This window comes from Schistocerca americana, chromosome X (assembly GCF_021461395.2).
Source record: "Schistocerca americana isolate TAMUIC-IGC-003095 chromosome X, iqSchAmer2.1, whole genome shotgun sequence".
Classification (NCBI taxonomy): Eukaryota; Metazoa; Arthropoda; class Insecta; order Orthoptera; family Acrididae; genus Schistocerca; species Schistocerca americana.
Genome location: NC_060130.1, coordinates 375,019,148 through 375,032,506, shown reverse-complemented (window position 1 = coordinate 375,032,506; position 13,359 = coordinate 375,019,148). Strand labels below are relative to the sequence as shown.

Genomic DNA, 13,359 nt, shown 5'->3' with positions numbered 1-13,359 from the left:
GCCAATCTACATTTTATATCCTCTCTACTTCTACCATCACCAGTTATTTGACCCCCAAAATAGCAAAACCTTTTTGCTACTTTAAGTGTCTCATTTCCTAATCTAATTCCCTTAGCATCACCCAAGTTAACTCGACTACATTCCATTATCCTCGTTTTGCTTTTGTTGATGTTCATCTTATATCCTCCTTTCAAGACACTGTCCATTGCGTTCAACTTCTCTTCCAAGTCCTTTGCTGTCTCTGACAGAATTGCAATGTCATTGGCAAACCTTAAAGTTTTTATTTCTTCTCCATGGATTTTAATACCTACTCCGAATTTTTCTTTTGTTTCCTTTACTGCTTGCTCAATATACAGACTGAATAACATCGGGGATAGGCTACAACCCTGTCTCACTCTCTTCCCAACCACTGCTTCCCTTTCATGTCCCTCGGCTCTTATAACTGCCATCTGGTTTCTGTACAAATTGTAAACTGCCTTTCGCTCCCTGTATTTTACCCCTGCCACCTTCAGAATTTGAAAGAGAGTGTTCCAGTCAACATTGTCAAAAGCTTTCTCCAAGTCTACTAATGCTAGAAACATAGGTTTGCCTTTTCTTCTAAGATAAGTTGTAGGGTCAGTATTGCCTCACATGTTCCAGTATTTCTACAGAATCCAAACTAATCTTCCCCGAGGTCGGCTTCTACCAGATTTTCCATTTGTCTGTAAAGAATTGACATTAGTATTTTGCAGCTGTGACTTATTAAACTGATAGTTCGGTAATTTTCACTGTCAGCTCCTGCTTTCTTTGGGATTGGAATTATTATATTCTTCTTGAAGTCTGAGGGTATTTCACCTGTCTCATACATTTTGCTCACGAGATGGTAGAGTTTTGTCAGGACTGGCTCTCCCAAGGCTGTCAGTAGTTCCGAAGGAATGTTGTCTACTCCCGGGGCTTTGTTTCGGCTTAGGTCGTTCAGTGCTCTGTCAAACTCTTCACACAGTATCATATCTCCCATTTCATCTTCATCTACATCCTCTTCCATTTCCATAATATTGCCTTCAAGTACATTGCCCTTGTATAGACCCTCTATATACTCCTTCCACCTTTCTGCTTTCCCTTCTTTGCTCAGAACTGGGTTACCATCTGAGCTCTTGATATTCATACAAGTGATTCTCTTTTCTTAAAAGGTCTCTTTAATTTTCCTGTAGGCAGTATCTAGCTTACCCCTAGTGAGGTATGCCTCTACATCCTTACATTTGTCCTCTAGCCATACCTGCTTAGCCATTTTGCACTTCCTGTCGATCTCATTTTTGAGACGTTTGTATTCCTTTATGCCTGCTTCATTTACTGCGTTTTTATATTTTCTCCTTTCATCAATTAAATTCAGTATATCTTCTGTTACCCAAGGATTTCTACTAGCCCTCATCTTTTTATTTACTTGATCCTCTGCTGCCTTCACTACTTCATCCCTTAAAGCTACCCATTCTTCTTCTACTGTATTTTTTCCCCCATTCCTGTCAATTGTTCCCTTATGCTCTCCCTGAAACTCTTTACAACCTCTGGTTTATTCGGTTTATCCAGGTCCCATCTCCCTAAATTCCCACCTTTTTGCAGTTTTTTCAGTTTTAATCTACAGTTCATAACCAATAGATTGTGCCCTACAACTGCCAAACCCGTCGTTGTCGGCAGTTCTAAGCATCGCTCAATCCTTTGAAGTGTCTCACGCTGCTGGCACGCAAATAGACGCGTGGTGTGATGTAGGCACTGTACAGTCAACTTTCGACACGGACAATTTGCCTGTTTCACAGGAGAACGAAGATGTGGCGGCGGTTCATTCGCGTAAACAATGTCACGTTGGGCCGCAACACTCGCAATGAAAACAGCAACCACAGAAGCAGGTTCGTTCCGCACTTCCTTCTTGTCCACGTTGTTTCGTACAGCATGACAGGGCCGCGTGTCCAAAACGTTGGGCCACGTGTAATTCATGTAGGAAAAAAGGCCACATTGCTTCTGTGTGTCAGTCCCCTAAAGTTCCTGTTGACGAGGACGAGGCATCGGACATGGATGTTAACTGTGTGCTTTCTCAAACAAATAAGTTGTTTGTTACTGTTCGTGTTCTGGATAAAGACATTCGCATGCAAGTGGACACTGGCTCTGCAGTAACTCTCATTAATTCTCGCACGTATTTGGAGTTGGGCTCCCCTCCCTTGTCTCCAGTTATGCGAAATCTGAGAACTTATAATAAACAGAAAATTCCTATCATGGGCCAGTTTGATGCTTCCACTGCCTACAAGTCTGTTGTTAGGCCCCTCGCGTTTTATGTGGTGGATCATGCGGGCACTGAAAACCTGTTCGGTTATGATGCTTTCCAGTTGTTCGGGTTCTCCATTGATGATGATGTGTACCTCATATCTGTGGATATTCCGTATCAACAGCTGGATATATTGTGTTCTGAATTTTCGCCCGTGTTCTCTGCTGGTCTGGGTTGTGCCAAGGATTTTGAAGCCCACATTACTCTTAAACCTACAGCTCGCCCTAAGTTTTTCCGGGCACGCCCTATTCCGGTGGCGTTGCGTGCACCTGTCAAGGCTGAGATAGACAGGTTAACAGCTTCAGGGATTCTCCTTCCTGTTACCTCCAGCGAATGGGCATCACCAATCGTGGTGGTTTCTAAACCAAACAGGAGTCTGCGATTGTGTGGTGATTTTAAAGCCACTGTCAACGCTCAGAGCCTCATTGACACTTATCCTCTTCCCCGTCCTGAGGAGTTATTTACCAAGCTCGCTGGGGGCCAGTTCTTTTCCAAACTTGACTTATCGGAGACATACCATCAGTTGCCGTTGGATGCTTCTTCCAAGGAATTTCTCGTCATCAACACTCCTTGTGGGTTGTGTCAGTACCAGCGGTTACCATTTGGCATCGCTAGCGCGCCGGCCATTTTTCAGCGGTTTTTGGAACAGCTCACGGCGTCCATTCCCAGCTGCATGAACTATCTGGATGACATTGTTGTCACGGGGGCCTCCACTGAGGAGCACCTTCGCAATTTGCATTCACTGTTTCGGGTTTTGCATTCGGCTGGGTTGAAGTGCAATCTGGACAAGTCACAGTTCTTCCAACCCTCCATTGTGTATCTTGGTTTCCACTTGTCCCGTGAGGGTATACGTCCTCTACGTCAGCACGTTGCGGCCATTAACGATCTACCCCGGCCGTCTACGGTCAAAGATCTTGAGGCGTTTCTAGGCAAGATTGCTTATTATCACAAATTCATTCCATCCGCGGCGGCAGTAGCTCATCCTCTGCATCAGCTGTTCCGCAAAAGCGTCCCTTACTGTTGGTCCGATGAGTGTGAGCAGGCTTTTGTCAGCCTGAAGGCTCATTTGCAGTCGACGCCTTGTCTTGCCACATTCCGGGTCAGCACTTGGTTCTGGCGACTGACGCGTCGCAGTATGGCCTAGGGGCTGTTCTCGCCCATCGGTATGAGGATGGGTTGGAACGTCCCATCGCCTATGCTTCCAAGACCCTCAACAATGCGCAACGGCGTTACTCTCAAATCGAAAAGGAGGCGCTCGCTATCATTTATGCTCTAAAAAAGTTCATCGTTTTTTAGTATGGTTCTAAGTTTCACCTCATCACCGACCACAAGCCGCTGGTCTCTCTGTTCAGCCCATCGGCGTCGCTTCCGGATAAGGCAGCTCACCACCTGCAACGTGGGGCCTTATACTTGTCTCATTTTCACTATGAGATTCACTATCGCCCCACGGCCCAGCACGCCAACGCTGACGCGTTGTCGCGATTGCCGATGGGCCCCGACCCGGTTTTCGATCGTGATGAACTACTCTGTTTCCACATTGATGAGGAAGAACGTCGTGCGGTCGAGGGTTTTCCACTTACAGGTTCGCAGGTCGCGTCGGCTACTGCGCGTGACCCGGTCCTGTGTCAGGTGATTGGTTTTGTTCAACGGGGTTGGCCGGACAGGACCAAGGGCCGGGCATCGGATCCCCTTCGCAACTACCATGCCTTGCGCCTTCATCTGTCTGTTCTTCGTGATGGTGTTGTTCTTCTGGCCACGGATGGCGCATCTCCACGGGTCGTGGTGCCAGCCTCTCTTCACAAAGATGTTCTCAAACTGTTGCATGAAGGCCATTGGGGGATTTCTCGGACTAAGTCCCTGGCCCGCAGGCACGTTTATTGGCACGGTATTAATTCGGACATCGCCCACATGGTTGCTGCGTGTGGTCCGTGTGCTCAACAACTGGCTGCACCTCGTACAATGCCCTCTCCGTGGCCTGATCCGGCGCAGCCATGGGAACGGGTGCACGCTGACTTTGCCGGCCCCTTCCTTGGTACTTATTGGCTACTGTTGATTGACGCCTTCTCGAAGTTTCCGTTTGTTGTTCAATGTCCGTCACCCACCACTGCGGCAACGACGCTGGCTTTGTCCAAAATCTTTGCGCTAGAAGGTCTTCGATCCACGATCGTCACGGACAATCGCCCTCAGTTCTCTTCGCAGGGCTTCCATGAGTTTTGTACTGGACAAGGGATTCATCATGTTACAGCACCGCCCTTCCATCCGCAATCGAATGGGGAGGTCGAGTGCCTTGTCCGCACTTTCAAAAGCCAGATGAAGAAATTCCTTAGTGATTTTTCCACAGATGACGCTCTGCTGCAATTTCTGAGTTCTCATCGCTTCACGCCTCTGAGTGATCGCAGCCCTGCTGAGCTCTTGCATGGCCGCCGACCGCGCACTCTACTGCACCTGCTTCACCCTGTCAGGCCTTGTGCTGTGTCCCGTAGTGCGGGAAAATACTCGGTGGGCATCAACGTGTGGGCACGAGGGTATGGATCTCGCCCTAAATGGATTCCAGGGGTGGTCAAGGCACTTCGCGGCCGCCGGCTTTGTGAAATACGTACGGACGACGGCATGGTTGTTCGCCATTACGACCAGATGCGCCCACGAGTGGTGGCCACGCCGGTGCCACCGCCCCTTCCTTCGCCTCCACCAGCCCGAGAAGCCAGTCCTGTCGCTGCTGCCGATCTACTGTACGTGTTGATGCAGCGGACGTCGCTACCGCTTCCGGGTACGCCGGAACCGGCCCCAGTCGCGACGCCACCAGTGTTGTGACAGTGCCACGACATTTAACAGTGCCGCCACGACAGTACGCGCAAACGGCGATAGAGGCACTCCACAACTCGGCTGAGTGCGGGAGCGCCACCTAGCTACGAATGGCGCCGGCCGCATGTCACGGCACAGCAGTCGAATGAGAGATACTGAGTTGTTATGTAACCAGCTATTGTTTCTAAGTGAGTATGTGTGAATATCCACGCAATTATTGGTGATTACAGGTTATAACAGTTCCGATATTGAGAAAGCTATTTACACTTACAGCGAAAATGTCCTTAATTCATTGAACAACAAATTAGAGGCAACTGGCATATTCTGTGACCTGTCAAAGGCATTTGACTGGGTGAATCACAGCATTTTTTTAAGTAAATTAAAATATTAGGGGGTCACTGGTAGTGCTGCAAAGTGGTTTCAGTCATATCTTACTAACAGAAAACAAAGGGTGTCATTATGTAACATTTCAACAGTAGGCAATCAGACATCATCTGACTGGGAAGAAATTACATGTGGTATTCCCCAAGGTTCTATACTAGGCCCACTACTGTTTCTTGTGTATATTAATGACCTGTCATCTGTTACATTACCAGATGCCAAGTTTGTCTTATTTGCAGATGATACAAACATTGCGATAAATAGTAAATCAAATATAAATTTACAAAGGGCAGCTAATCAAATTTTTACTGACATTAATAAGTGGTTCATAGCTAATTCACTGTCATTAAACTTTGAAAAGACCTACTATATGCAGTTCAGAACTTCCAAGAGATTTCCTTCTGGTGTGTGTATAAAATATGATGACATAGAAATAGGAGAAGTTGAAAGTGAAAAATTCTTGGGATTACAACGTGGTAATAAATTTAGTTGGGAGCAACATACTAACAAACTGCTAAAGCGCCTAAACAAGTCTGTGTTTGCAATTTGAATGATGTCAGACATAGGAGGTATAAATATAAAAAAACTGGCATATTTTGCTTATTTTCACTCCATTATGTCATGTGGTATCATATTATGGGGAAACTCCACAAACAGAGAAAAAATGTTTAGAGTACAGAAGCATATAATAAGAGTTATGAGTAGTGTAAATCCAAGAACATCATGTCGAAACCTATTCAAAGAATTGGGCATAGTAACCACAGCTTCTCAGTATATTTATTCCTTAATGAAGTTTGTTGTAAATAATACATCTCTTTTTCCAACTAACTGCTTAGTACACAGTATCAATACTAGGAATAAGAACAATATGCATAAAGATTTAAAATCACTTACTCTTGCCCAGAAAGGAGTCCAGTATTCAGCAACACATATTTTCAATAAGTTACCAACAACCATTAAGAGTTTAGTTTCACACAAGGCACAATTTAAACATAATTTAAAAGAATTTTTGGTGGCCAACTCCTTCTATTCCATCCATGAGCTTATCAACAAGTGCAGTAGACCATTCTAATGAAAATTTATTATACTTTAATTTTTGACAATACTTGATTGTAACAGCCAAGTAACTACCTACTGTGTGAATGATGGATGTATGGAAAGCAGATGTAAGTCTTAAGTCTGTAAATAGTGGAAGTTTAATTTTAAATCTTTTACATAATCTGACTGTTCTTAACTGAGGATCACTGAAATTAATAATTTACTTTAATTTTTGACAATACTTGGTTGCAATAGCCAAGAAACAAGCAAATGTCTGAATGATGGATTTAATGAAAGCAGATGTGAGTATTAAACCTGTAAATATTAGAAGTTTAAATTTCATTCATGTACATAATTTTACTGTTTATTGACTGAGGATCATTAAAATTAATGAGACTCAAGTTTTTATAATTACATTTTTGTAATGTGTTTATCTGACATGTTCCACACCCAGGAGTATTCCCTCTTTTATGGGTCTATGGAATAAATAATTAATCTAATCTCATTTATACCCACACAAATGACATATCTTCCTGTAGGTTTCACATATTTCCCATTAGCCACCTTCAGCAGAGATGTTTTGTTGTCGACAAATACGGTTTACTGCAACTGGTGACAGTACTTCTCCGAAATGACTGAATATGATGCTCCAGTGTCCACAAAAGCTTGGGCTGGTCGGCCATCCATGAGGATATCGACGTAGTTTCCTATCATCTTTGTAGTGATCGATGGTGGAGGATTTTTCTCTTCGACGGCCTCACCTCCAAGAAAGATCGCACCCTTTAGTTTTCCAGGTTGCGGCGGCTAGGTGATTGGCTGGAGCTTCTAAACGGTGATGGAGACCTTGTTTGGTATGTTGGGGAGCATCCTCTCCAGCGGCTACCTTGTGGCGATGGTGACCTATGTCATCCTACACCCACATCTTCTTGTTCATCTTCGTCGTCCAGGAGTTGGCGTCGTCTAAGATCGGTCTGCTGTCTTCTGGAGCGGGCATCATCAAATATCCACTGCCTTTCTCGACAATAGCGCACCACATGTCTCGGTCGTCCGCAGTGGAAACATACTTGTTGGTTATCCTGGGTCCTCCAGATGTCAGTCTTCCTTGGTGCCCAAACAGGTTCCTCATGTGACATTGTAGGAACATAACATCGCCTGGGTCTTGACTTTTTCACCGTTTTAAAGGGAAATGAAGGATGAGAGATTGGGTTCAATGTCTCTTACACTTCCTCCCTTATGACCTCTTGAAGTGTATCGGTTTTTTTGCTCGCCGTGCAATCCAAGTGCCTTCTGAACTTCCTCTCTCACTATCTGACGAAGAACTCTTGTGAACTGAGTTGCTTCCTCCATCACAGGCATCGATACAACGTTTGGAAGCCGTTCAAACTTCTTGCATGTAATTCTTTTTTTGATGCTTTCTCTCGATATACTGGCACCATTTTATGAAGTTGTTTGCTGTCGAAACCTCCTTCAGGAGTAGGGCTTGATACATGTCCTCAGCAACACCCTTCATGAGGTTTGCAACCTTCTCTTCCTCCTTCATTCTAGGATCCACTATTTTACACAGCTCCAAGACGTCTTGAATGTAGGATGCTGTAGTTTCTCCTGGATGCTGTGCCCTGCACTTTAGTTTATCTTCAGCCTTGGACTTCTGTCATTGTGTGTCTCTGAAATACGTGCTCAGTTATGCCTGGAATACTTCCCAGCGTGTGAACTTCTCCTCGTTGTTCTCATACCATTGCTCGGCAGTGCCTTCGAAGTAGAACAACACGTTAGCCAAACACACGGTGTCATCCCATTTGTTAAATTTGGCTATACACTCATATGCCTTCAGCCACTTGTTTCGATCTTGGCCATGATCACTAGAGAACCCGGAAGGATATCTCATGTGATGGCACACAATTGCTGTCATCGTAACGTCCTCCTCTTCTTCTGTCTCTGATAGATTGCGATATGTTGAATATGAACTCGGGTTTCTCGCCATGTAAACCGCGGCTCTGTCATGGCCTGATGGGAGCCACTGTGTCGTCGGTAATGTGCGCTATCACAAGCTCCAGTACCCAGTGCCTCCACCAGAATAATGTCATGTAGAAGAAGGTGTAATTAGATGAATGACCAACACTAACTTCACTTAATGATCTTTTATTCAGCACTTACACATACAAGAGCACGGAGCAAATTGCCCCCGGCCAGAACACATACAGTATATATACAGCTACAGAACATTAGAGTACAATAATTCTTGACATTTGTGGATACTTCTAGAATGTACTCGAACTGAATATAGAAATTAAAATTGTACAGTCCACATGAGATTTGAACTAACAACCCTTCATGCAACAGTTTAGTATCATAACCACTACACCACGGTGCTACTCGACTTCTTCTGCGACAGTATTATATTTCTTTTCATTGAGGTAGAATTTAAAAAAAGATTGTTCTTCTTGGTTGCAATATTCACAGTTATCAGTTCACAAAAATATAACTTCACTCCATTTCACATGTAAATTAGTCCAACACTTGACTTTTTACAACTATCCTCTCTCCATTACTTTCAAAGACTACTGTGGATCTGAAACTAACCAAAGATAGCACAACTCATTGGTGCTAAGCTTCTAAGTCATACTTTTTCAATATTAACATTACAGTTTTTTCTGGTATTTGCGCTAAATTATAACAGTTTTTATTTTTATTAACAGTGAAATGATGCGATAGATTTTTCAGAGTTATATATTCACAATGTAAAATATGTGCCAGTTTCAGTAGAAAGAAATAATTAAAATTTAAAAGATAGTTAACATTTTTAAAAGTCAAAGATGAAGATGCATTTCCAAAATATTGCAGAAAATATGAAAAAGAAAGAAATTTCAAATAAATGTTCATATACAAAACGTTGATACCAGAGGTTTCACTATTGAATATGAGATTTGAAATATCCAAAAAAATAGAGTTGAAAAATGGATTGAATTGTAGATTAAAATGGATTGAATTGTAGATTTCATTAATCACAATACCATATACATGCAAATAATCTGCACATATTCTTTCCCAAATTTAAGGACAAAAAACTGGGGTGCATAGATAAATTGCAGTAATGTTGGGTACTGCTCCACCTCCAGCAACAGATCGCATTATACTACAGCGTTGTTGCAGTCTCAGTCTGTGATATGTCAGTAACACGATATAAGTGATGTATTAACCTTGTATTAGCTTGTTAATTATGGCTACAAGTTCTCGTTATTGCTCATACACAGTTAAAGAAAAACTTCAGATTATTGACGAAGGCAGAGGACATTGGAAACAGTGCAGCAGGAAGAAGTGCAGTGTGAGCTAGTGTTGTATTCATGACTGGTGAAAAAACAAAATACGACTTCAAGAAATAAATGATAACCGCCAAGCATTTCACAGCCAAAAAGCAAAGCATCCAGACCTCGAAAAAAGGCTGTGTGATTATGTAAATGAGAAGTGACAGTATGGGTACAAGGTGACCAGTGAAATGTGCCAACTCAAAGCATTAGCTTTAGCCAAAGAACTAGGCATCACCCATTTCAAAGCTAGCTGGGACTGGCTATAAAAGATTTTTCAGTCAAAATGGGTTTGGCTACTGGAGGAAAACTCTCAATGGATTCCAGGCAATTACAAGGAGAAAGTAGTGAATTTTCATTGCTCTGTGATAAATTTATGGCACGGACATTTCTGTATTTTATCGCAAATTGGTAATGCAGACCAAAAGAGGTATCCAGCATCATGATACAAACTGGCGGTAGTGAAAAGCAAAGCTGTAGAGCGATGTGTGTAGCTAGCGATGCACGAAATCTACCACCTTATGTGATATTTAGAAGGAAAACTGTTTCAAAAATATCAGTGAAAGGAATATTGGTGAGAGCCTTAGATACTGATTAGAGTGAATCCGAAATCTTGGATGGACTGCTTTGAGTGACCTTATGGTTGACTGGGTGACACATGTTTGGCAACATTGCCTTAGTGCATTACTGAATTTATGTAACGTGTCGGTCAGACATAATAACTGAGGAGGTGTGAGACATGTTACAAGAAGGGAAAACTGAATTGGTCTTATCCCTGGAGGTCTACCATCTGTCCTGCAACTACTATGTGTATATGAGTCGGTCATTCATAGGTACACATAAACAGCAGTATATGCAATAGATGGTGTACATATACAAACACAAATTAAAACCAATATTTCTTTCCTCCCCCCCCCCCCCTCCCCCCTCTCTGTCCTCTTAAAATTAGGGTGTGGGGATTATTTGATGGCATGGATTATTCACATGTATATGATATTTCTTGTAATGTTACTTTGGAATAGAAGTCCCTGTACTACAGATTTGTTATACAGACCAGCATTTGATTTTTTGTTGGGATTTTTTATCTTAGCCTTTGATAGTCCCCTATCAAACCAGCAAGAAAGCAGAAGAAGATAGTTCATCCACTTTATTCATCAATGGAATGCAGGGTCCTTTTCTGTCTTCAGTAACGTTTACCATTCACGCCTGTAACAAGGGCCCTTCGCAAGATACTGCCAGCCAGGCAGCTGGACCAGGTTTTTTAGAGAGGTGTTACTCCCCTATCATTGACATTTTATCCAGGCTTGTGAAAGGCAGATTCTGGTTTTGTAATGTTGGGCCCACTTAAGGCAAATGCGGGGATAATTTCTTTATAAAGAACATAGCCAAATTCCTGCTCTGCCCATGTCCAATCTGAGCTTGTGCTTTGTCTCTAAGGCCCTCGTTGTTGATAATACAGTAAACCCTAATCTTTGTTCTTAATTTTAGGAAACATTGTATATCATGTTGACTTAGTTTCTTTTGACTGAAGGTTTAATATCTCACAGTTAAAATATTTATTTTCTTTCAGGAAAAATATAGCCATGTTATTACTGAACGGCAGGAAATAAACTTGAAATTAAATGGTTTCCTATGTTTGCTGGACAGATTAAAGGTCCACGAGAGAACCCAGAATAAGGAAGAAGTAACTAAAGAATACCTTGACTTAAAGTTAGGGGTGATGTGCAATATCTTGTGGCTATGCTGGACATACAACAAATTTTACGAACTGTATGATTCTGTTCTTTTGACCAAAATTGATGAAAATTTGAAGATGGTATTGTTGTCTAGTAAGTATTGCAATCTAATGTTTTTCATATGTTTTATTGATAGTCACTGTGAAGTAGTGCTGCTGCCTAAAGTGACTTGTAGATACTGTATATGATATTACAGATTTTTAGAGTGTAGTGGCATATGATGAAATTAATGCAAAAGCGAGAGAGGTTTTTGTATCACAGGGTAATAGCAGAAGCATGGGAATGATGACATAATGTGCATTGGAAGCTTTGTGCAGTAAAAAGCAATGTAAATTGTAGTAGTCCCAACAGAAATTGGCATGAAAAATACATCATTGATCTGTGTCACTGCTACAATGTCTGGCTGGGACACTGCAAGCACATGGTACGATACTGATTGCACCATACTGCGTGTGCTAGCTGCTGTTACTAGTAAAAGGCCAGCCACAGGATGTTGTAAGCCATTTCACTGTTTTCCTCTGCCAGCGTTCTGCAGTGATCTCAGAGTGTCCTTTGTAACACACTATGCAGTCTTTGGACTGTGTTTATTTTGCTATTCATACTTCATGTGTATTCTCTGACACTGGACTTTTGTTGGATTTGGACTTCTCATAACACTCCTGCCTTAGCTTTTGATGAACTTATCCATTTCCTGGTTCATTATGGCACATTGTTTCAAGTTTTATGAATATGAGAGACCTGTGAAATCAGACATCTGCAACAGTATTTCAAGATAAGTGATTAAATAGAGTCATGACATGCCACTCAAACTGCATCAAATCAACTTATGTTCAGGAAGCATGGAAGTCATTCAAAAGTTATTGAAGCATTAACCTCGAATTATTTGAAAAATGGAAATCAGAATAGCTGAATCAACAAAGCCAACTGAAGATGTGACAAGAGTAGCATCACTGCTGTGTTTACATCAAAGAGAGAAATGGAGAAATAGTAACTGAATACACTTCAGCATACTTACAAGTAGAGCACCATTACATACAAAGTGTGTAGATGGCTCTCACTGAATGAAATGCTCATTTGTAACAAAATTAAGAATAGGTATATAGTTATCTTTTATGGACTGCACATGATATTTTGCTGGCCATGTACATACAACTACCTTCCAAAGCAATATCACTGCTTTCACCTGCAGTGTGTGTGAATTCATGATCTGCCATTTAAATTACAGCCAATAATGACAGATCTTTCCTCACAGTATCAGCCATTATTTTTTCAGCTCTGAGATTGAGATGTGTAATATGTTATGACTACATATTTTGTTATTTACAACATTCTACATCACGTTTATATAATTCATTTTCTTGCAAAATTTTGCAAACAGGAAAAGGTAACTGTTAGTACTGTTGTCAAATGTCTAGCAGGTGCAGTCATTTTCTTAACATGATATTTCAACAATGTTCCTTGCCATCATCTTTCGGTGATAACTGTAGAATGAGTGTCTTTACCTTGCTGTCATCTTCCAGTGATACCTGTAGATAAGTGTCTTTGCTACATCCTGGCTCCTTTATACTCTTATCACACCCCCCGCTGCCCCCCCCCCCTCGACCCCCACCCCTTCCTCTACTGCCAGTCGCACACCACAACTGAAAATGACAAGGTCTGCCTTTCAACTGCCATGTCTTCAAGGAGTCCCCTGTAGCCACGCAGTGTTCCACATCTGCAGATTTTGTGGTTGTGTAACTTCAGTATGTCTCCTGTGTTCTTTGCATCTTTGTATGATTGTCTGTACAGTCGCCCCAATATACGCCCT

The 13,359-nt window shown here is 42.2% G+C and overlaps 1 protein-coding gene across 6 annotated transcripts in view; it reads left to right on the top strand.

Moving 5' to 3' along the window:
* LOC124555187 overlaps positions 1-13,359 on the top strand; it is a 185,071-nt gene that overhangs the window by 68,212 nt on the left and 103,500 nt on the right. For 5 of the 6 annotated variants that reach the window (XM_047129025.1, XM_047129028.1, XM_047129027.1 and 2 more), the window contains one exon: positions 11,387-11,645. In XM_047129025.1, coding sequence (XP_046984981.1) covers positions 11,387-11,645 — 259 coding nt within the window. The remainder of the gene's footprint in view (positions 1-11,386; positions 11,646-13,359) is intronic. The other variant, XM_047129030.1, reaches the window with a different exon arrangement.